General features: G+C 41.5%; 1 protein-coding gene across 1 annotated transcript; it reads right to left on the bottom strand.

Moving 5' to 3' along the window:
• Nucleotides 1-728: 728 nt before the first annotated feature.
• On the bottom strand, nucleotides 729-25,346 carry si:ch73-74h11.1 (desmoglein-2). Its single transcript, XM_042057028.1, has 15 exons — nucleotides 25,181-25,346; nucleotides 14,683-14,799; nucleotides 13,873-14,028; nucleotides 13,349-13,487; nucleotides 12,810-12,979; nucleotides 10,154-10,285; nucleotides 9,558-9,743; nucleotides 9,254-9,431; nucleotides 8,863-9,211; nucleotides 8,546-8,688; nucleotides 7,924-8,145; nucleotides 6,254-6,505; nucleotides 3,670-3,800; nucleotides 2,348-2,623; nucleotides 729-1,685 (listed from the first exon to the last, which is right to left on the bottom strand). The coding sequence occupies exons 1-15, from the start codon at nucleotides 25,226-25,228 to the stop codon at nucleotides 729-731; spliced, it is 3,456 nt and encodes a 1,151-aa protein (XP_041912962.1). The 5' UTR covers nucleotides 25,229-25,346.
• Nucleotides 25,347-25,599: the final 253 nt, after the last annotated feature.

Here is a 25,599-nt window from a genome sequence, read left to right as displayed (position 1 = left end):
TCAACCCCATTTCCAAAAAAGTTGGGACACTGTAAAATGCCCATTCTATGTTAAAAAAAAAACATAGACAACATGTTGAAACTGACAAATTGTGCTATTTTATGAAAAATATACACATTTATCTTAAACCTTTTTTTGGAAATGGGGTTGTATTTCATTGTCTACTATTAACATTTTTTTTTTTTTTTTGCATCAGTATTACCGAGTTTCCAATGAGGCATCATCAGACTGAATATTCTGCTTTGCTGTGTGACCATGGGGGAAGCTAGATTAAGCTACAGGTATATGTCCGACCACCTCCTCTCTGACAGCTCAACTCATCAAAAGTCCTCACTTGCCCGTCTCCCTAATCTTTAGTATAAATAAGTCTCCTCAACACACTAGTCATGATCTTTAATAAACAGCGACTTCACTCCGTAGCATTAAGACACCAGCGAGAGCAATACCAGCGTTGCACTTTGCCACCATTTAGATTACGATTCCATTCTATTTTGTTGGCATCCATTGTTTATCCAATGCTTGCCAGTTAAACATATGTGCTCTGATGTGCGTGGCAAAGTGACAGCGCACTCACTCACGGCGCTTATTTGCTGAGCCCTTTAGCTGTTGCTCCTCTTTTGCACCTGGCTGTTGGTTGTTACTGTGAGGTGCTATTCATTGGGAAGGGCTCAGCCTGAGTGAGAGAGTTTGGATGGGCAAGGACACTACTGAATTTCCTGAAAAAAAAACTACTTTTGAATTTCTGGATTTTCTGAATTTCTTTGGAAGCCCTGGACGATCACCCCCCGTGCCCCCTGAACGTGGCCTTCCTGCTGCAACACCAAACCCTGACCACCCTGAACATGCCCACCCTGCTGTAACACCAAACCTTGACCACCCTGAACATGCCCACCCTGCTGTAACACCAAACCCTGACCACCCTGAACATGCCCATCCTGCTGTAACACCAAACCCTGACCAATCTGAACGTGCCCACCCTGCTGCAACACCAAACCCTGAGCACCCTGAACGTGCCCACCCTGCTGTAACACCAATCCCTGACCCCCCTGAACGTGCCCACCCTGCTGTAACACCAATCCCTGACCCCCCTGGGCCATCACCAGCCCCTGGGCTCCCTGCACCAGGCCTCCCCCCTGCAGCAGCGTCCCTTCTGTGACTGTCTGACTCCCGTTGACCAGGATCATTCCCTGACCCAGACCCACTTGGGGCCTCTCAGCCAGCAGCACTGTGCTCTGGACCTGCTGCGGCTCCACCATGTAGTACAGGGGCTGCTGCTGCTGCACCAGCACAGTCTGGGTCGGCACGGAAACGGCTTCACACAATTGAATCCTGGGAAGAGTAGAGGAGTTGCTGATGGTCCTGCAGATCTCTGTGGTTTCAGTGTGGACAGGAGAAGGAGGAGGAACAGCCTCGGAAACCATCACAGTGCTGACAGACATAGAACTTTCTCGCTCTGTTTTTGCTTGCAGCGACGTCTCACTTTGTTCCAGAATCAGTTTTAGTGGCTTGCAGATCTGGGCCAGGGTGGAGAACTCTGACCCCAGGTCATCCAGGAACTGAAGGTCATCATCAGACCCCAGGAGGCTGCAGCAGCCCACAGAGCCAGCAGGTGATCCCTGCCCTTCGTAGCCATAATCCAGCAACGTGTCCTTCTGAGGAACCTGCACAGCTATGCATGCTGACTTCTGTAACACACACAAAGACACCCTTGTCATGTGTCCCATTTACATAAGACAAAACTAAAACTGTAACTTCTTAAAAAGAGGGATTTCCTGGCCAAGGCTTTTTTTATTCAATCCAGCTGTATCTCTCACACTGCTGAGTGGCACACTGACTATCCTATCATTACCAGTGTAAATATTGAAAATGAAGGAAGATCAAATAGGTTTTGTGTAAATAGTGAGGATGAAGAAAGGTCAAGTAGCATTCTGGAGGAAATTGTCACAAAAGGTGGTAAAGAGTTGAGTTGAAGCAACATTAAGATGAAGCTGAGTTACAGATTACAGATAGACGATTTGTATGGTGGTTTGTGAGGCAACAAACCTCCAAGAACAGACACTATGGATCTCATAGGCTTCTTCCTGTCCCTCATCTAATTTTCTGTCACCCACATTTACATTTACATTTATTTCTTCATTTAGCTGATGCTTTTATCCAAAGCGACTTACAAAAAGGGACAATCAAGGCACAGTGTAACTAGGACATATTCATGCAGCAATAAGTACTACTTGCATACTACCTTCTGTACATACAGAAGTACTACCTGCTTTACATACATAATGCGTTCATTATGGACTGTGAGACCGGCAACCACCTGGCACTGCCGTTCCCAGTCTCTGCCTCTCACCTGGGCGAAGTACTTCATCAGTAAATCATCAGGTAGAGCAATATCTTCATAGAGGTCTGCCAAGCCTGCCTGCCTGCTTTCCTGCCGGGTGACGGCGCGGTACGTTGAGCTTCTCTGATGAGCACTGAGCGTGTTACTTGGCTCAAACTGGCTCATCTGCATCATCTGGCTGTAGGTGCTGCTGGACATTTGAGTGGTTTGCTGCTCCACTGCAGAATTGAGGGCCACAGGTGCTGCCTCTTTTATAGTAACTGGCAGCAGGTAGGTAGGGACCCCCTAAAAGCAAAGAGACAAACAAAACAAATATACTGTATTGCAATCTTGACGATCGTGTCAAGTGTTTTATGCAAATTAAAAAGAAACTAAACTATGTATTGACCACAGTGCCCAATAGCCCAGTGAATCAGAATCAGATTTTATATCAGAATCAGAATCATAAAGAAGAATGAAGAAAATAAACATATTCCCATGTACTGTATAGCCCACCCCAGTGTAGCTACCTCATAGCTGAAGAAATGTTTGCAAAATCAAACATCAAAATGTGTAAACCTTGGTTAATATTTAGGAAATACAGTAAGCAATATGGTACTAGTGAGAGTGTCGGTAAAGGATATCCTCACGGCAGTGATTTGGCCATAGGTCTCCCCCCCAAAATACAGTAACTCTTGTGTGAATTTATGGTGTCTGGTGGTGCCAAGCAATGAACATTGTCACTGTAACAAAGTTGGGTGAGAGGCTAGTACATTTGGCTGTCTTCATGTTATATGTTAATCTACTTAATTAACCTTCTCTCCTTGTCTCCATAAATGGAATGTTAATGTCAGATAATTAATGCGTGGAGTAATTACTAGCGGTAAAGAATCTAGGATATCCCTAGCTTCGTTGACACCAGATCCTTCTCAATTAAGATTGAGAATGGGTCTGTCAAAGGATCACTGACTTACGACTTCCAGCAGGGCGTAACTAGCAGTGAAATGAAACTTAAATTGGTGCATTAAACTCTTACCAAATAATTTCAGAAGTGCAGCAATGTTGTAAACAAAGGTTTTAAATGTAGGTGTTTACTCAATTCCAAAGAAATATACGTCCATGCCGTATTATTTAGCAATTGTATTTGCGTGCCAGTGTTTTAGAGATATTGGAAATGGGCTTCAACAGCCTCTTGGCCAGACAGACCTGCAGAGCAAATTCCAAATTTGCCAAAGGTTCGTATGTGTATTCCCAGGCTAGGATATCCCCACTCTGGGAATGCAGCTTGTCCAATTCTAAATTAATAAATTGTTCAACTGGACCTAACTGTTGGGGATACATAGATGCATTACCTTGTCTTCACCCTTGCCCTCAGTGTGATATGGCATCAGGTACTCTTTAACATCAAAAGGCAAGTCCATGAAAAGGTCAGCCATGCCGGCTACAGATCCACACTGGCAGAACAGCAGCAGTAGGGGGACCACTTAACACACACAACACCACAACAGCACACAGAAACAGAGAGGACAAAGAGATTTAAAAATGAATTTGAATAGTCACCAAGATTTGCCTAACCATCAGGTTTTGAGTGTCAGAGATACTTTGAGTTTAGTGGTGGCTGAGACTTCACTGTCAAACCTTAAAAGGCACACTGTGCATAGCTAGAGCTTTAACTCTGTGTGGGTTTGTGATTAAAGGAACACACCAACATATTTGGAAATTAAGTTATTCTCAGTCTCCCCCAGAGTTTCAAATCATAGCCTACTTCCAGGTGCGCGGGAACATATTTTTGACCAGGGGTGCTGAAAAACAAAATAATCATGGATGTCCGACGATTTCTCCCCAGCATATGATTCGAATTTAGTCAGCTAAATACACCATTTCAGCGCCGAGTATGAGTAGGTCTAAGAGTGAGAAGTTTTATAATGCCCTGGGCAGCCACATTCCTCTGCAACTATGCGCAGCACTTGCCACTCCGACTCATCAATAAAAACTGTGCGCGCACACACCAGTCCCATAGAAGCGCACTTGACTTTACATCATTAACCTATTTCAGAGAATGTCCGTAGGCGGGCTCTGATATAGCCTAGTCTAAGGTAAATTCCTTTTCTGACTTTACTATTTATATACTTCTAGTACACATTTTACTTCTGTTAAGTATTTTTAAGGTGTACAAGTAGTAAACCTTTAGGTGCACTACAAATGTTTACTAATAAACAACATTTATATTGCTTATTTATACTGCCTTTATGTTACACACACATACACACGCACGCACACGCAAACACACCAATGGCATAGGACCCCATGCAAGCCGCCAACCAGCACATCGGGAGTACTTTTAAGGTTAAGTGTAACTCCGGCGAAAATTGACCCCAGGGTGTTTTTCTGCATTAAAACATATCAAATAAGCTGTGGAGACAGTACTTTTCATCGATCAACCACTACAGAGCTTACCCCGGTATAGGCTATAGCCCCAAATCCTAAACAGTGGATTAGCTAAGGGCGGTGAGCAAACGCTTCCCAAATAGCATTTTTAACCAGTATTGCTCAGGGTACCTACACGTAAAACGAAGCACCAACAACGTAGTTAGCGAACCCAGAGTTTATTACATGAGACTGTTAAGTTACCAACACTTACCAACTGCACCCCTACCAGCTCCTCCAACCCAGTATCGCAAGAATTTGTTGTACTGTCACGTTTGGTTAAATGATATTAAAGGAGAATTAAAGAGACTGACTGCTCTATATATATATATATATATATATATATATAAAGACTTTTCCATCAGTATACCGGTAAGTATATAACGTATATTTAAGTATAAGTACCAAGTATAGGCTATATATACTTAAACCATTATGTATATGTAAGGCAGTGTATGTGTAGCGCCACTAGGTGTCACTGCAGGACCATGTATTATTTATATTTTCGTTAGTTTAACTCTGTTCCTTTTGATACACCGTAGGGTTGATGCGTGTTTAGCCTAGAACGCCATCTTTTCTTTAGTATATGCCATCAACCTTATAGGTAAGTGACGTTATTTTCATGAGTTTATAAAATAGAAATTATCTTGGGTAATACTACTTAGAAAGTTCGTTTTGTTGAGCTAGTTTGTATATTTATACCTAGTTATTGAAGATTTAAATGAGTCATTTTGAGAAAAAGCACTTTTTATTTTCGTTATAAGATCGAGTGTAATGTGGCCACTAATACAGTGCTAAGCTATGTGTAACTGTGCTAGTTAGTTAGTGTTTTGGTATGCGTTAGCGTTCAATGTAATATGGGGATTCATTAACGTTTGAATGTACAACTGAAGTGCATTAGGATTTTTTCATACTGGTTATAAATGGAGTATATACCATCAACCTTATAGATGCTGTTTATGAAGCCCAGTAAACTATGGTCTGCCACAATCCCGTCCATGTCTCCCTTCATACCGGATGCACCCTCACGTTCACAATAATAACACAACTAGCAGTGGGAGGTGCTGGAAGCCGGCGGCGTGCGCGGATGGAGAGCTAGAGGGCTACATATACTTACCAGTATAAGCCAAGTATTATTCAATTTAGTGTATCTCTGATCAGTACACAGAAAGTAAGCTATACATATACTTAGTTCAAAATAAGTAGACCAACAGTACATTTCCATAAACTTCTTTTCGCTAAGGATTGTATTTATAATATATAATATTTATAATATATAATAATAATAATATTGCCTCAGTATTTCTACACATTGTAATTATAGTAGTTACAATATGTTAATAGGAAAATGTTGGAGTTATTTTGTATGTTTTGGGAGCTATAGGCTAGTTCGATCGAGATGAGAAGGGTATGTATCATCTTATCTAACTATGGGAGAGACAGCGAATAAGCTAATTCCCTAAAATGTTGTCGTGTTCCTTCAACATGTATCTGTGTGTATTGACTCACCCAATAAGACGGCCAGTCCTGCCAACACAACACCAATAGCTGGTGCTCCAAAACTGACAGAACTGGGGGAGGAGCCATCTGCACCCCTATATCCTCTGAGACTGCAGCCATATCCATCTGTGCAAGTGCAGACCTCCAGCTCCAGCGTCTGCTTGTCTGGGCAGGACAGACCCTGAGCATCGGTTACCTCCACCGTGATTGTGTAGACTCCTGGCCACAAGGGCTCCACTGGATGCAGGGCCACTGCTGTGCCTGTCAAATGCCAGGGAACACAGACATGTCTACAGGTTGGCCATTTGATCACAGCTTAATCATCTAAAAAAAAGCAGGCTTGCAAGTCTGTTCAAACGTATTTATTTGATGAATGCAGCACCAATAATAATTGAAATCACCTTAGATCAAGCACTTTTCATTTGGTCCTTGGTTCAAATATAATCTACGCTGTTTTGGACAAAAGCATCCGCTTTTCACTTCCTGTGAAATGTACCTTAAAGGTGCCATGTGTAATGTCCGCCAAAAAATCAATTCATACTCCACATTCCATAAAAGATGGGGCAGTATACCTCCAGAAAGTGAGTTGGTCTACCCTAGAGTAACAACCGAGACACGTGTATTGCAGTTTGGCTGGCGGTTATGTTGCCCGCATACCGCCTCCCATGGCCGAAACTGGTATTATGACACCTGTCGGGCTGTGGCTAGTAATTTAGCATGCTAATTTAGGTTGATTTCTCTGCAGCACTATACCTTGTCATTTTTTTAATGACATCATCGCCCTTATTTCTTCTCATTCTTTTGATGCGTGTAGCTCATTTTTTGGATATTTTTACCTCAATTCTTACACATGGCACCTTTAAGGGGGAACCATCAGAAGAACAGCCATCACAAGAAACCTCGAACAGATGTGGGCTTGGTCACATCGCTTACGGCTCGTATCTCTTGTCTTGATACTTGACTCAGTGCTTTAACATTAGAAATTAAGACTCACTGCCTGGCCAACAATGACTTTGTCCCACCTCTGGTAGCCTCTAAAACGTCTTCATGACCGGCTATGATTTCTAATGACTAAAAGTGTCACCTCAGATATGCTTAAATTAAAGGAGAATTCCGGTGTGATATTGACCTAAAGTGTATTGAAACATGATACTGAGTAGCAGCAACTGGAATCCATGCATTTCCACTGAATTATTTTTGGAATCTGATCCCTTATCATACCTGTTCATTCTTACTCGTTGCTCGACTTATCGTGACTAAATTCAAGATGGCTGCAAACGCTAAACTTTGTGAAGATACTGTCTGTATAAATCATCTTGTAAGTAAACTACCAGTGCTTTTTCAAAGTTCTCAATGTCTCGTTTTAAATGTCAGGGCCCTCGGAAGTCTACCAATGAAGTGTGGAGATACATTGAGCCTCGTAAATGGGTGTAAAACAGTGATTTATTTGCATGGCTAGCCCGATGCCGAAGCACCACTATTGAAAAAGCTGTTGGTAGCATCGGCTAACTAGCGCCAGATTTTGGAGTGCAGGGGACAAGCTGAGATGGGCTATGAGACATACGTTCACACTCGGTATCATGTTTCAATACACTTTAGGTCAATATCACACCGGAATTCTCCTTTAAGATACAGTATGCTTGTAAGAACTTTTGTAAAGGATTTGAAATGCTCCTCACCATTGAGCTTCTCCGTCTCCCATGGTCCTGTGGTCTGCTCTGAAATGATGGAGAAGTGAAGTGGTTCTCCATTGGGGCTGAAATCTTCATCAATGGCAGACATGTACACAACTTTAGAATCTGTGCAGATATTCTGGTATGTGCTCGTCAGTTTCGGGCAGTTGTCATTTGAATCCTGTACATTAATGGCAATGGTTCCAGTGGCGGTTCTTCCTGATCCATCTGTGTGAAACATTAAGAGTTAATCATGAAGTCAATGGACAAACCCAACTGAAAATGAAATTGCCATACTTTATATGTTTTTCAGACAGTAAAGAAATCAATTCAGGCATCCAACAACATGATGACTAATCTCTGTAGAGTGTGGGTAGTGGTAGCATAGTGGCTAAGGAGCTGGGTTAGCATGCAGTAGCCAAAAAAGTTATGGGTTTAATTCTCAGTTTCCACCGTTGTGCCCTTGAGCAAGGCACTTAACCCTGAATTGCTCTGGGGAGAACGGCCCTTGTAGTATAATTGATGTAAGTCACTTTGGATAAAAAGCATCTGCTAAATGAATAAATGTAAATGTCAATAAATGTAAACTGATAGAGCATAAGTGAGGCTTCTGAGGTCTCATAGTCACCTTGGGATAGACAGAGGACCTCAGCATAGTATGTGCCATTCTTTAGGAATGGAGATTCTCGATCTGGCATCTTGTTCAGTCTGATCTCTGCGGTGTCTTCATCAATGGTCAACCAGTTGTCAGGGTCAAATCCTTCAGCATACCTACACATTTAGTCAATTGACACAGAAAAAGAACACTGTACAGTTAAAAAAATGTTTAATGATTGAGTTGTTTAATTACCGGTATTCAATTGTTTTAGGAATGTGTATAATTTAATCATTATGGGGAATGTCATTATGCATGATGATGCTTTTCTAATACTGAAGTATTCTTACTTGACATCATCTAGGTGTTCTCCAGTATCCCCATCCACAGCTGGGTAAACAGCTATGACTGAGTGAAGTTCAATCTCTTCTGGGTTTTCTGACAGTGGCACGTCTTTTACCCCCGGTTCAAAACTAGGTCCATCAGGCATGTTTTTGACCGCAATTGAAATAGGATAACTTTTAGGTGGCTTTTTCCCTGGTTTGGATGGCTTGGGCCCTGGCTTCCCTCCAGGTTTGGTACCTGGTTTCCCTCCAGGTTTGGTACCTGGCTGCCCTCCTGGTTTGGTACCTGGCTTAACAGGTTTACCATCAGGGGAGATATCAACGTTTGGATTGCCACCGCCACCACCACCACCACCTCCGCCACCACCTCCCCCTCCTCCACCACCACCACCTCCACCTCCACCAACATCAATGGCAATAGGAACTGCAGCACCAGGGCCAGGTTCTGCCTCTAAGTCCTGATCTGGCCACTCAAATCCCAATCCAAGAGCCAAGGCTGTGCCATTGACGAATGGAGCGACATTCTTCAGCTCCAACTCAAGGTTCAGCTTTTTGATCTTCTCATAGTCCACAGGCTTAACACAAAATCAAAGGTGACATATTGAGAAGGTGGGAATAAGGTGAAAAGGATCTGATAATTAGAAACACACAGGTACTGAAGCCTACTAAAACAGATGTGGAGAGAACCACTGTAAACCTACCTTAACCAGCTTCAGGATACCTTCATTGGTCTTTGGATCTGTGTGGATTGTGAAGAGATCTTCTTCATTCCCAGAAACAATATTGAAAATAGCCAGCCAGTTATCACTGTCCTTTAAATCCATATCGAAAGCTTTGATTCTCATCACCACCACGTCCACAGCTCCTTCGTCCACAATGCCAGTGTACTGGAGAGAGGGGCAATATTGCATGTCTTTAAGCATTTGTCCACAGAGTAATAATATGAAGTGTTGATCAGGACATGTTGTAGCTATCTGTGCTTAATTCGAAACACCTGTGGGGTACCGCCATGAACGTAAACAAAAAAGAAAACATCAGCTCTAAATTATGTCATAAATCTCCCACCTGTATAATATTTGACTGAAAGGAAATTTGAAATATCATAGTAGTCATAAACTACTGTTAAGTCTGATTTTGGCAACAGTGACAGTCTGTTGGTTGTATACAGTACATATTATATATTTTAATACCTCTGCACCCAATTAAATAGTGTCAGAGATATGCAAGTTCCCCTTTCAGTTTCTATATACAGTATCTCTATTACAGGCCAAAGGGTAACAGTCTAATTTTACCACACCTCCTTCTCGAGAGTAGGGACGTTGTCGTTGATATCTTGTAGAGTAATCTTCACTGTACCAGTTGCAGTGTTTCCATTCAGAGCCCCATCCATATCCACTCCTTGGACAGTCAGTTCATAGTAATCGTGGGTCTAGTGGATAGAATGTTGTTAACATAATGTTTTTATCATGTTTTTTGAACTACACTCTAAACTGCACAAAAATTGTCTTGACTGTGAAGACTCTGGTTTGCAAGAGGTGGGGATTCTGTGTTAAAGAAAGCTACTTTTTGACAATTATGTTGGTTGAACAATCATCATTTCCAAAGTGAGTGAATAGGTTTGTTGTGGTTGGGGACAGGGACAGTGTTGAAGCTTTGCAGTAGTCTTAAAGCGATGGTTCGGAGTAATTTTACCCTGACAAAGTAGAAAAAGCTGCTGGGCAGATTGGCCTACACACTTCTGCCATCTAGTTTCCACTGGATTTTTTGATTGTTGGTGCCGTTTAAGTAGTATGCCCACCAGCTTTTTCTACTTTGTCACCTACAGAGTTTGACAGGTACAATCTTTCAAAACGCCATGTTATTTCCCATAGACATTTGACGACCGAAGGTTGGATGGATACGGAAGTTACGGAGGCAGGACTTATTCTGGAGAGGTCTATGCCAGCGGTCCCCAACAACCGGGCCGTAGCCTACGACATGAGTTTAAAAAAAAATGCATGCAAACTAAACTCAATTTAATTCGCAATAATGTCACGTTTTTACATGACATAGGCCTATATTGTTGTTTGATTGCACGCATGTTTGCATTTTGCAAGGTCTATTTTCTTACGTCTGTCTGTCCTGCCTTCAACACTTTACATATTGCCTTCGGCGCTGCGCAGCCTCAGGTCAGCTCACTTCACTTGATCAGTTCTTGGCGAACGGTAGTGTCACACAAAGTTAGCTAAATTGCTAGAATAAGCAACAAAAAACAAGCATCTTTAGCAGGTCACTGGCCAGAGTGTTTGAGTTGCGAGAGCCACTGCAGAGATTTCTTACAGAAAAAAAGTCACCGTTAGCTGCACATTTTAGTGATGAGGACTGGGTGTCAAAACTCGCTTACCTGTGTGACATATTCGGTTATTATATATACATATTTGCTTAATGACCTCAACCTGTCACTCCAGGGGAGAATGACGACTGTCTTTAAACTGGCAGATAAAGTCGCTTTTAAAGCCAAGCTTGATATGTGGGGACGACGAGTGGACCGGGGTGTATTTGATATGTTCCAAACAGTAGTAGGGGTTTTGGGAGAGACTGAGGCAGGGCCCTTTCTCTCGCAGCTGGTGCGCGATCACCTTGTTGCGCTTTCAAATGAGTTTGAGCGTTACTTCCCATCCTCCAAAGATCCACGGCAAACCAATGAGTGGGTCCGCAACCCATTTGTCAATATCCCGAATAGTCCTAACTTGTCAGCGCAGGAGGAAGAGCAATTGATCGAAATTGCAAATGACAGTGGTCTTAAGAGTCTGTATGAGGTTTTTGGATCAAAACCAAAGCAGAATATCCCGAGATAGCCGTAAAAGCGCTGAAAACGTTGCTACCATTTCCCACCACGTAGGCCTATCTATGCGAGGCCGGGTTTTTGGCAATGACTGCAACTAAGACCAAATCGACTGGACATTTCAAACACACTGAGGGTGTCACTATCTTCCATCACCCCCAGGGCTCCCACTGATTATATTTGTTTTGTTCCCATATTTTGTTAAACATGTTCACACTTGATAGATGTAGCTTCAAGTTGTTCAATATTCATAGTTCATATTGTTCAATTTTCACTTCTTCAAGTCCCCCCATCCCCCCCCCCGCCCCCCCGGGCCGGTCCGTGAAAAAAAAATTGGAATCAAACCAGTCCATGGTACATAAAAGGTTGGGGACCCCTGGTCTATGCCCTGAATGGTACGAAACTTCTGCAGTAGTACAACTATGACCTTTAGTCCAATAACGAGGCATTAGAAAGTTTGTAAGTGCACCAGGAGTTTATTTAAATAAGACTTGCCTGATTATCTGCTACTATACCGCTGCGTCGACATTTCTTCCGTAATTTGGGAAAAGCCTGTAAAAAACCTTGCAGGAAGCGATTACATCAACGTTTTTTGGTATATCCAGTTTTAAATATGTTAAGTAAGTAAATAAGTGTTTACAACTTAGTGTTAACTAATAATTGTTGCAAACTGGACTACGAACAAAAAATTAGTGCATTCCTGGATCTACATCCTTATGCATGCTTCCTGCCAGGACTTTTACGGGCTTTTCCCAAATCACGGAAGAAACGTCGACGCAGCAGTATAGTAGCAGATAATCAGGCAAGTCTTTCTAATGCCTCGTTATTGGACTTAAAGTCATAGTTGTACTACTGCAGAAGTTTCGTACCATTCAGGGCATTATTAGTGGGGTAATTTATGAGATAAAAGTTGGTTCCATCACGACTGCAGAACGTCATTAGTTTCTGACAGCGCTACTCGACCAGGGTTCGACCAAGGGAAAAAAGGTTCTGGGAGGGTGTTTGGCTCGGGGTCATGGTGCAATGGACCCTAGGGTGAAATTACTCCAAACCATCGCTTTAATGAGCAACAATCTCTGATCCAGAGATAACCAGTGAAAAACCTTGCAGAATGCTGAGCCAGCCTCACCTCCCGGTCCAGAGTTGGCTCTTTCACAAACAGTTGTCCTGTGTCCCTGTTGATGGAGAACAGCATTCCAGAACCTGGAGGCTCTTGCTTGATGATGCTGTAGGCGATTTTTGAATTAACTGTCCCTTTCTGGTCTTCGTCGTGGGCGGTCACGTTCATTATAACAGTTCCTAGTGAAACACAATCGAGTCAAAAGAGAAAAAGCATTTCGGAACAGAGACTGCTAGCGCACAGATTGTTAGAAGAGGACCATTCTGTCAAGTGGAACAGAATTAATTTTACAACAAACATGTTACATTTGTAAACATGAAATGGTTTAACAAATTAGATTTTTTCCTGAAAATATTCAAATATTGACTCAAAATAGCAACTGAATGTTAAGAAATTACCATTTTGATGTGATGTCATATGCACCTACGCCCTGTTTTATCAGGAATAATGCAACGTTCCAAAAAACAGATTCTACATATTACATCTTAGAGAACAGAGGAGGTACTCAAGAGTCTCTAGTTTTCAAATAGACCAGACTGTTTCCATACCGACTGTGCTGCATTCTCTGACAGTGCCGCTCTGGATTTCGAACTTTGGAGGGTTGTCATTTTGGTCAACGACAATGACAGTAAGCTCAATAGCTTCCTCTGCCTCAGTGCCGCCAAGGAACGTGGCAATTCCAGTAAGCTGTTTGAGGAAACAGCTTTTTTTTAAATGATTTTTGTTGATGATTCTTGGTGCCTGATGTTGCTTTATATACAAACTCACACACAAAAAATATATAGAGAACCTTTTTATTCTAAGTTGGAAGGGTTGACCTGTCAACCATATCATTCACATTACTCCAATTTGTGCCTCAAGGGGGCAGTCAAGAACTAAAATGTGAATGAGAATGGGCGGGGACCTACCATATGCAGCGTATTACTATGTGAAGTAGCAAGCTCATTTCAAGGTGCAGCTGCCAGGACATATTTTATGTGTAAGCGTTTAGGTGAAATGCAGATTCTGTAGCCTAGACTAACGCTTCAGACTATTACACTGTGTTGTTTTCAAGACTTGGAGAGAGACTCACATTATACTGATGGATTTCCTCTCTGTCCAAAATTTCAGTGACTTTGACAAAGCCAGTGTCAGGGTCAATGATAAAGCGATTGACAGGAGGCCCACTGGCTCCTGGTCCATTCAGGCTGTATTTCACTCTTTTCTCCTCATCAAGGTCTGAGCGAATCTAATTAATCAAACAAAAACAACATTATGAATTTAGAGATTCAGGCCTTATTCATAATCAATTACACTTTTGTCAAATGAAGGACAACTCATCATACTGTATCTCTCCAGTTGTCAGTCCAGTGTTTGTTTGTTTGTGTGTGTCTGTGTGTGTGTGTGTTTAAGGTGTTAAATAACCAGGACTATACAGTGTTGGTCCTTGCTCTGTAAATGGGAAACAAGTGGCATGGGCATAAAACCAACTGTAAACAAGTTGTTGCCCTTGTGTGCAGTAAGTGGTGATGAGCTTAAATGTCAGTACCTTTCAACAGTTTTGAGGACTGCATATTTTAGTGATAACACACTCATAAAAAGAGCTTACAGTTTAACGAGCAGCAGGACTAGTGAGGAGACAGTTTTTTTTTTCATTCAGTGCTAGTTGGGATGGTCCACAAGTTTCATCTCTTCAAATGTATCATCTGAATTCTTTTTACGTTCACAGACACCACAGAAACCTGTTGGACCTGTATTTCATATTTGCATATAAGCCCAAGAACAAAATAAGTGTATTGCCCTGGGGCCTGTTGAAAGACCATATCATCACCATTGCTTTCCAGACATGTTCAGATTGTTTGTTGTTAAAGTGCAAGGACTTAGGTTGTCACATAAAACAAACCTTGGCAATGTACTCTCGTTTCGTGTAGTCAACATTCTCCTCCAGTTTTGTGGGTGCTATGATCCATTCTCGCTTGTGCCGTCTGTGGCTGTTTGCTTCTGCTGACATCATACAGACCTTTAAGAAGACAATCCATGTTAGGTTAGTTCAGCTCTCCCAGGCCTTCTTAAACATGGAATTCAAGGACTTTTCAAAGAACTTTCTAGGCCCAATGCTCAAACTCAAGGAGCCAACACAGCATAGTGTGAGATATCAAGGTTAATTACTGTATTACTGTTACAATACAGATGATCTTTTCTAATGAGAAGGCTTAGGCTTTCATTATGTTTTAAAAAAGCTCACAATCAAACAACAAAGACAAAGAGAGAGAGCTGCTTGAATGTGTGAACACAATACAACATATCTGAACAGCGATGTGACCCAGTTACTGCATGAGTCTTATTCCATGAATTTATATTTTCACAAATGGAGTTGAAATGTTGTAGCACTGCCACATAATTTTAGGATTCTTTCTTAAGACTGTGTTATGAAATGATAACCAACATAAAAGTGTTCTACATTTTAGTTCTCCATATTATGTAAGTCTGTAGCCCTATAGTGAACACCATTATTCTGTTGTCTACATCTTAGCTCTGATCAGCTGATTGTAAGTGTCAGGTGACGCAAGGGACCTGTCAAGCGTCAGCTGATATGATTAAAGTTTAAAACGCGGAAGTGCGCCAGGAGCGGGGGGGTTTTAGAACAGTAGGCCTACCCAGGGAGTCTACGTGAGACCTGGACAAACTGTTTGTGTGGATTTCCCAACTAAAGGTGGTTTTAGCTCGGAACCACAGACATACCGGAGAGACAGCACTGAGCTCGGAGATCTCCGTTGTCGAGTCGCTGGGATCCGGTAAGAAGGATCCTATTTTTTGTTTGTCACCAAAAGCCTCGTCGGATTCAACGTTTTCTTTGTGGATTATATGGGTTGCACTGGACGTGGATTATTCAGACTGTTTTCTTCTTTTCGGTGGATTTATTTCGTGGAGTCTCTGTTCGTTTTCGTTTGGATGGACTGTGAGAGCGCATGAAGTGCGTAGGCCGCGTGGACACTTTGGTTGCGTTGCTTGCGATATAAACTGTGGAAAAAAGTGTTTGTTGGTTTTCAAGCGTATTTCTGCTCACATAAAATCTACCTGTTAACTGTATTTGTGGTGTCTTTCCCGATGTCAGTGAAAAGCATTATTATTTATCTAGAGCCAATTCAATTTGTACTCGTGTTTAAATGGTAATAGTTAGAATCTAAAAATCTGATTGTTACAATGTATAGACACAAGAAAAAAAATCAGATGTGATCTATCTATCTATCCTATGTGGTCTCCTGCTTTTTCAATGACTCCTGTTTATTTCAGGAATACCGTAAAACTCCAAATAATAGCCCGGGCTTTTATTTTCCCAAATCGCCAAACTGCACCGGCTAGTATTAGAGACAGGCGTCTATATGAGACAGGCCTTTAATTCCCTTTACACAACTTTTCCTCTGCAAAGATGGAAAATATTATCGAATTAATTATTTCAAACACACTGAATGTCTACCTATATGACTAGGCTATCTGATGACAATTAAGGATCATCATTCATTTAGTGTTGAGATGTTGTTCATTGAGTGAGATACAGTAAGATCCAAATAGCGGGGATAGCCATAACAGATGAAACACGTTTTAATTAAACGTAATCTACAAAGAGATCGTATCACACTGAAAGCTCATATTTTGTCACTAGCAAATAGCCTATATCGGTCCTTTGTCAAATACAGTTGCATTATCAGCCCTGACCAAAACCGTTCAGGAATTATTTATGCAAAAGTGGAACGTGCTTAATGTTTCATTCTCCCTCCTTTTCGGCACGAATGAAACAGCATGAGAGAGCATGAACCATATTGTTTCTCCCGTTTTGTATTTGCCAAATTTGACAACAGTCTACATTCATAGCCTACTCCAGGCTCGCGGGAACATATTTTTGACCAGGGGTGCTGAATAACAAAATAATCATGGATGTCCGACGATTTCTCCCCCAGCATATGATTCGAATTTAGACAGCTAAATACGCCATTTCACCGCCGTGTATGAGTAGGTCTAAGAGTGAGAAGTTTTATAATGCCCTGGGCAGGCAGCCACATTCCACTGCAACTATGCGCAGCACTTGCCATTCCGACTCATCAATAAAAACTGTGTGCGCACACACCAGTCCCATAGAAGCGCACTTGCCTTTACATCATTAACCTATTTCAGTAGGTTATATAGCCAGAGAATGTCCGTAGACGGGCTCTGATATAGCCTAGTCTAAGGTAAATTCCTTTTCTGACTTCTTTCTCTTTATCGCAAAGGCATTTAGAATAAAGAATAACGTTCGCGAACCGTTCTGGTTTTGTTGCCAGCATAAAAACAAGCTTACCATCGGCATCTCCGCAAATTTTAAACACAAGGGATGAATTGAACGATGATGAAGTCGACCATATAGGCATAGTTCATATTGGAAAAAAAGTTATACAATTTGGAACTAGCTTTTCCCCACCGCAGTCTTTTAATGCCATCTAATCATAACGTGCGCAGTCTGCGCCATACTTAAGCCTAAATCACACCCAAGATTCGCAACGAGATGAGCAGCAACTTGATGCAACATTGTAAAACCTTGCAACTGTGACCAGACATGTGAATGCTTTGCGACGGCTTGTAACGACGTGCAACATCTAATTCACACTGCTGTAACCTCCTTTCTGTAACGGTTTCGTGTCATTGCGAATCTTTAAACAGACGATCTGACGGGTTTTAGAAGATTAAATATAACCCGAAACTAAAAAACAGACCAGGCCTCTACTGGAGACCGGCCTTTAACCCAAACCTGTAGCCACGCCAGGCGTTTAAAAGAGACAGGCGTCTCTTAGGAACTCAGCGATTATTTGAAGTTTTACGGTATATTATATTTCTCAAATTCACAGACTTTCCAGGATTTTAAGGACCCATGGGAACCGTTATTGTTTCTCATTTTCCCTCTCTGATAATCTTCCCTTTTTGTAACATGTTAAGAAAATTCTGCCATCAACAACCATGGAATTTCAGCCTCTAACAACTACAGTTAGTGAACACATTGCTTCAGGAGAGCAAACAGGGGAAATTGATTTATTTGGCTTTTTTGGTTCAAATATGAAAAACCGTGTGCCAGATTCACAGACTCAGCAGTCTACCTACCTTTACTAGGCTTTATGCTGGTACCATCTTGCACTTAGGCCAACCATTGTGCTATTTTGTTGGCGTTGCTCGATAAAATTCATTGTCCAGGGTTTCCCAGTTAAAAACATCAGCACTGATGTGCGTGGCAAGACACAGCACACTCATGTCGGCGCCGGTATGTGCAGCTCTATACTGCTCCCTGATTTAACCATCATGCTGAAGACACAGGAGTCACCTCCGCTGATGTGATGCCATTTAGTCTCATTCTATGGTGACCACTAAGAGATATTGCTCTTACTCTGCACTTCCATACATTTACATTTATTCATTTAGCAGACGTTTTTTTATCCAAAGCAACTTGTATTAAGGTGGAAGTTGGGAATTGAACCAACAACCATACTCATATGCGACTCCTTTGTAACCTTTTCTCACATTAAAATAGGCTCAATAAGCACTGAAACACTTTCCTTATTTCAGTATCAAAATTGAACAATAAAAAAAAAAACCTTTGATCTCTAAACCCCTTTAGTCTAGTTTCCAAGGTCAATGTAGTAAAGAGGCCTATGCCCCTAGCATATAAGCAGATGTATGGCCATTTCCTTTGATGATAACAGTATCGTTGTGGGCAGACGCACATTGGTGTGCTGTGAGTCAGTGAAGGATATATTCCAATTGCTATTTTTTCAAATGTTTCAACTGCCTGCTGGAGCATCAAAACAATCACGTGAGGATTCTCTAAACTTTGTCAGCAACTAAATAAAACCACCTTTCCCAATCTGTGAATAATGTCATAACTTGCCTTTCTTTTGTGCTCAGCTCACTAACGCTCATATTTAATATGATAAAAAAATATGGGCATATGAGAATGAACACCCGACTGTTGTAGCCCATAATAATGTGTGTGACATTCATCATGATCAGTAACCATAAGTCGTTATGACTTGGCAATTTGGTTTGACCTTTGATGTGCCTTCAAAGGTCAAACAAAACAGGTTGAGAACCTCTGCCTTAGGTGTGTTGGAATGCATTCAGTTTAGTAGCTATTACTGCAAAGTATAGTTCGAGTTATAAATATATATGGGACCATATGGGTGACCAGGTTACATGCTGCTATTCCGACATGCCGCTACTTAGACATTGGCGTCTAATTGTCGAAGTGGCGGCATTAACATTAATTTTCAAGCGTCCCACTACTGCGACATTTTCTTTTCCCCATTGTCGGAGTAGCGACACTTGACCTTTTTTTCAAACGTCCTGCCATTCCGACACGAGGTCACGTAGCCAGGATTTTTCAACGGAGTGGACTTTTGCGAAGTACAGGTCCAATATGGGCAGTATAGCCTAGGCCTACAGTAATCGTCCCAACTTTAAACAACACACAATTTCATCACAGCTCAGACGATTCATGGCAAAAAAAAAACAATAAAAGGCTGCATTGATAAATAGCAGGGGCATTGACAGGATTGGATTCTAGCCTATAATAGCCACGCGCAAGAACTTTAACCAAATGAAATGAAAGGTTAGTCTCGTCTTTAAGAGTGCGCCTCACACACACCAGCTCCGTTGAATAGTGTATTAATTTGTGTTTAAGAGCTAAAACAAGTTGATTATTGAATTTGAAATGTCGGGTAGCCTAAATTATAGCCTATAGCGCGTGCATCTCAGAGGAAGAGATTTTGGAGAGAGAGAGAGTATTTAACCTAGGTGATGATTATTTGTGTCTGGTGGTAATTAGACGAGTATGGATACCTATTGTACGAATTGTTTTGAATAAAAAAGATGAAGACAACGTGACCCTGCAAGGCGAAACCAGTCGTTTTGGTAAAATTTACAAAATTAAGTTATTGTAGGCCTACTCACACGAACGGCCATAAACTAAGCTTTCCAACAATATGTATATCGAGGGTATTGCAAATAGTATTGGTTATTGGATAGTCGCCGACCCTCATTAGATGTAGATATTTGGAGGTAAGGATAGCCTTCAAGAAACAAGGTTATCGCAGTTGCTGTGAGACATACGGCCCTTCTCCAGTCTCTCTCAAAATCAAAACACACCTAATTCACGCTTGGACTTTTCGATTATTATTCTAAATGTTGGGACTGATGGACACTGAACTCTGGGGATTATTTGAACGTTCGTTGTGAAGTGGTTTACTGTAAAAAAAAAGAAGCGTCGGATATCCCGCCTGTCTTTGCACAATTATAGGGCCATGATAATGCATGCGCTAGCCTAAAGTCGAGAGAAAGAAGACTAAATAAATATGCAGACATGTTATGTGCAATTCAACAACTGCACGCATGACATATAAAAGATATAGGCCTAGCCAGGGATGGATTACTGCACGGGCCTACCGGGCCCAAGGGGTCAGGGGGCCCTGAAGCCCAAGCCTTTGCATGGAATCATTGCCTCAATATCAACAAATCAGGATGTAGGCTATGAATCTGATTGAATTTAGTATTGGCCATCCCCAAAATGCACCAGAATACAGGAAATCACATCAAACAAATTAAAAAAATTCTGGGGGAGGACCCTCAAACCCCCCCTCCCACATATACGACAATTAGTGTGGGGCCCGAAAGTTCATAATCCGCCCATGGGCCTAGCCTACATTATTGTGTAGTAAATTGAGTTTATCCAACCTGGTGGCAAGCCAAAATGTGTTGCACATGGCTTTATCATTGTCCTATAAAATGCAATATAAGCAACTTGAATATATCGCACATCGAGTTTGAACACCCTGATGGACACTGAACTCTGGGGGTTATTTGAACCTTCACTGAAGTGGTTTAGGCTACTGGAGCGTAAGAATTCTGCCCGTCTTTGCGCAATTGGCCATTGATTGACGGCCATTAATTAATTAATATAGGTGGCCTGCAGGCACAGATTTTGTTTGATGCATGGAGTTTCCGACCGTTTTCCCTGAGAGCTTAGAGAATAAAATGAGGAGAGCTGTGTTTTACATAATGTGTAACATTTATTCACATGGCCAGTTCAAAATCACCTAAGGTTTTGACTGAAATGTGTGGCGATATCAATTATTGGGGAAAACATTGTTTGGAGTAAATGGCGGGTGGATTGTTGATGTAGCTGCAGGTGCAGATGACATGACTACAGCTCATCCATGCATCTAGGATGTTGGAATTTGATCGGATACAGGAACTGCAGAGATAAATTGAAAATGAGGATTGGTAATGTCGGAATAGCGGTAGTAAAAAAAATAGAGTAGAGGCATGTCGTAATAACAGTATGTCGTAATAGAGGGTTGTCGTAATAACGGGATGTCGTAATAAAGGGTGAACCCCGAAAAAAAAAGTGTCCCGAATTCAGCCAATCTCATCTGGTCACCTAGCCTGACGAGCCAGACCCACATTAAAATGTGTTCGCAGTGCTCAGTCCGAGGGGCGGGATAATCAGTTGTCTTTCAAATTCCCTCTGGACGTAATAGGACAGCGGCAGCGCTATGAGTCCCATGTGTTTCCCACCAGCAGAGCTATTTGGCTAGTTCAAACGTTAATAAAACAAACTTAATAAAAGGTTAACTCGTGTCACACTGTTCGCAGAGGTGGAAAGTAACGAAATACATTTACTCACGTTACTGTATTGAGTAGTTTTTCTGTGTATTTTGTATTTTTTAAGTAGTTTATAAAATTGGTATTTTACATTTTACTTGATTACATTTTGAGTGAAGTAGCCTATTGTACTTCGCTACATCAAAAATCCCATCCGTTACTTGAGTAAAAAAAAAAGTTAAGACTAACGAAAACAGAAAGGGAGAGAAAAAAAATCGCGCCCTACAACAGGACAGGAATCAAGCTGGCGCCATGCAGTCTTTCTGAAAGTGATGGAGTGACTGTGATGGAAAGTGATGGCCTAACCTATGAAAGTGTACAGTATTTTCCGCTATTTCAATGGGTTGTCTCAGTTCGTTTTAGCACTAATGATTGCGGAGATAGCCTATTCAAGCAAACACTATGGGATTTCGTGTTTTGACGTTTGTGCTCACCTTTCTTTGGAAAGAAGTTTATTAGTTGTTTCCCCTCATTTTGATGTCTATTTTTCCTGTTTCGGCCTTTGTTTTTGGTAACCTGGCTTGGCTTTCTTGGAGAAATACATTGCACCAGCAGCAATTAGCGGTCCACTACTAGCGATGCTCAACTAAATAAACAAAAGATAGACTATGGTGCAGGCGGACTAAACCATTTAGCTCTTTAGCAAGGGAGAGTGAGAGTGACCTTAGACAGTTTTCACTATGTTTTGTATACAAAATCCAGTCAATCCTGTCATTTTGACATTTCATTTGGAAGTTAAAATATTCAGGTAATATGGTGGAAATAAGTATTGAACACTTAATCTTTTTTCAGTAATTAGCCTGAACTTCATAGGGTTAGGGTTAGTGAGTCTATTCAAATTTTTCACCACACATTATATTAACACATATAAAAAATCCAAACATAACAGTTATGTGTAATAAAGTGGAAAAAAGTATTGAACATGCCTATTGAAATTTCTTCAATACTTGGTGGAAAAGCCTTTGTTTGTAATGACAGCTTCAAGACATTTCCTGTATGACAAAACTTATTAGTCGCAGTATCAGGTGTGATTTTGGCCCATTGTTCTAAACAGATTCCAGGGGTCCCTCTTGTGAATCCTGATCTTTAGTTACTTCCAGAACTGTCTAATTTAATTTAATTGAATTGGCTGCCTTGAAGTCTTTCTGGAGCTTTCTCAGAGTGGTCCTTGGCCCTTGGAATTGACTATCCTTCTGACTCCCTGGTCAGAAATATTGCGAGGAGATCCTGTGCATGGCCGGTTGATGATGCAGTGATGTTCCTTCCACTTGCAGATAATGGCTCCCATGCTGCTTACTAGAAGATTCTGAAGTTTTGAAATGCATCTGTAACCAGTTTCATTGATATGTTTTGCAACAATAAGGTTGCAAAGGTCTTGGGAGAGCTTTTTGCTTTTATCCATCATGAAATGTTTCTTGTGTGACACCTTGGTAATGAAAAACCTTTTTATAGCCCATCAATATGTAGGCTACTAACCAAGCTTATATTAATTTGCACAGATAGAAAGGATAACTACTCTCTAACTACTTACAGATTCCAGCTCGTTCCTTCCCTTTCCTTGCCTTAGTGCTTTTTCTTAGCGTGTTCAATACTTTTTCCCTGTGTTATTCCACTTCATTACACGACTCTACTTATGGAGTTGTTTGGATTTTTTATGTGTGGATTACCTAAGTTATTGCTAATGCCTGGTGAAAATGTTGTGCCCCCCGTATTCCACTTTTCAAATGCCCTCTCCTCCATTGGGGCCCTATATTTCCCACTTTCCCCAAGTCGCCCTTTAATGTGCTGAACCTTCTGCTCGTTTCCAAATCTAAAAAAACTCTCTGCAACTCAACATTGGCCTGCCTGCCTCAGCTGCCTGTGAGAGGCATTTCAGTTGTGCTGGATTACTGTTCACTGCAAAGCGATCAAGGATGAGTGCAACTAACTTTGAAAATCAACTACTGCTCAAACTTAAAGGAGAACTCTTTCACATTTTTTCACAAAGATCTTCATTTCTCAACATCACTGAGTACTGTCGGTATGAACAAAACTGAAACAATCGGTTTTACCTAGCTCGAGTTGCTCCAGCTACAGCGCTACACACTGGGAGCATGAACATTGCTGCCTTAGCTGCTGGCTGCAGCAACTCGAGCTAAGACCAAAGTCCTTTTAGGCAAGTCCCTCCACTCGGCAGGCCATATTGCAACGCTTTTTGGGCACTTATTGTGCATCTATTTCAGCAGAAATGCGTGTGCGTAAGGCTTCACGACACCAATCTTGCTCCAGCGGCAAGATCACAACAGATGATTGGCACGATGTCTTCACAGCACACCACATGATTGGCTCAATGTATTTTACAACACACCACATGATTGGCTCAATGTATTCACATGTCGACGTTTTGCCGTGGAAGGGTTGTGATATGTGTAGACAACTGCCATATTGGCGTTACAAACTAACCCCATGCATTACTATGGAGGATTTTTTGAGTGCTATATCTCCTCATTAGAAAGTCTCTGGTAAAACTGGTTGTTCTGGTACCCCCCCCCCCAAAAAAAAAGTAACTAAGTAACTTTTACTTAAAGTACATTTTAAATGAACTACTTTTTACTTTTACTTGAGTACAGTTTCAGATCGGTATTTTAACTTGTACTTGAGTAATATTTAATCAAAGTATTGGTACTTTTACTTGAGTACAATATTTTCATACTTTTTCCACCTCTGACTGTTCGCCAACAGCAACATCCATCTTATTTGTTTTCAAGTAGCAGGGAATTCAAGCCAAACCGTTGCAACTCTGCCATCAATCATTATGTTAAGCCCACCTAACGACTCTATACACGATTTCATTGGCCTGATTGAGTTTCGATTTCTGGAGCTCACAAGCCAACGGGGAGTTGCTAGACTAGCCCTGGCAGCAAATGTAATTTGCTGCCGCTAGGGGCGCGTCTAGATTTCTAGGCTACTGGTCACTCTATATGTGACTGGAAAAAAGGTGTACCAATATAAGTTGTACCAATGCATCCATTTTAACATACTCTTCTTTAATGACCCTACCAGCACACACAGGCCTTGTGCAACACACCAACTCTTTCCCCCAGGGTAGACTCGCTTCTAGACTCACTTACCATCAGACTACAGGTAATTTTACATCGACAATCTGATCCTAAGGCCCAGGTGTACAATGCATCAGCATACACATGATATGCGATGGGAGCAAAGGCGTATTGCTCAAAATTTGATTGAGTGCAATCATGCCCATCCCCTGAAGCCTCTGCACCTTTAGAATTCCAAACACTCATGCCAAGTACAATATCACTCCATATTCTCCAAAAAACACACGCAAAAAAAAAACAAAATAGTAGTTTGAGAGATTTGCAGATTATTACATTCTGTTTTTATTCACATTTTACACAACATCCCAACTTTTTCTGTTTTGGGGTTGTATAATACAGTATGTGACTGGGAAAATAACCCTGCCATACAGTATAAGGTGTACCAATGCATCCATTTTCAGGTCACTGATAAGATTGTAGACAAAACTCTAAGTGAAGCGAAACTTAAAGTGAAGAATTTAAGTGATTCAGGGATTGGCATTGGCATAACTATGAAAAGACACAAACAAACACAACTTCCTGTGCAATCCACGACTGACCTTTAACCCCCTGATTTTACATTTATGTTACACTTGTGTCCAAAGCAACTTTGTCTGGTCTTGTGTGTGTGTGTGTACTTACCACAGATATGGCCAGTAGAAGCAGGGCACAAACTTTGGAAATTCTCATCTTCGCTAGGTCTCCCGTTGCCCCCACACCCAAACACACTCTTGTCCACCTAGGTCTCTTCTTCTCTGTCACGTTGTCAAGTGTGGCCCTGAGTTCCCTCTGCTGCTCCTCCTACTTCCACTCCTCCTACTACTTATTCTACACCTTAGCATGCTTCTACACCCCTCCCCTCTCCCTTTATGGTGCATTCGTGTGCCAACGCATTCACTCAGCATTCAAATGTGCATTTAGGCAGCAGACAGCTTTATACTAATTACTATAATATATATTTATATAATTACTTATATGGACATAGATGCACACTCACACACACACACCACACATTTTTGTTTCAATGTACATTTCCCTGTCTACATCACTCACTCAATTCA

Source organism: Alosa sapidissima, chromosome 12 (assembly GCF_018492685.1).
Source record: "Alosa sapidissima isolate fAloSap1 chromosome 12, fAloSap1.pri, whole genome shotgun sequence".
Classification (NCBI taxonomy): Eukaryota; Metazoa; Chordata; class Actinopteri; order Clupeiformes; family Clupeidae; genus Alosa; species Alosa sapidissima.
Note: the sequence above shows the minus strand (reverse complement) of the source record. Positions and strands in the feature narration are given on the sequence as shown.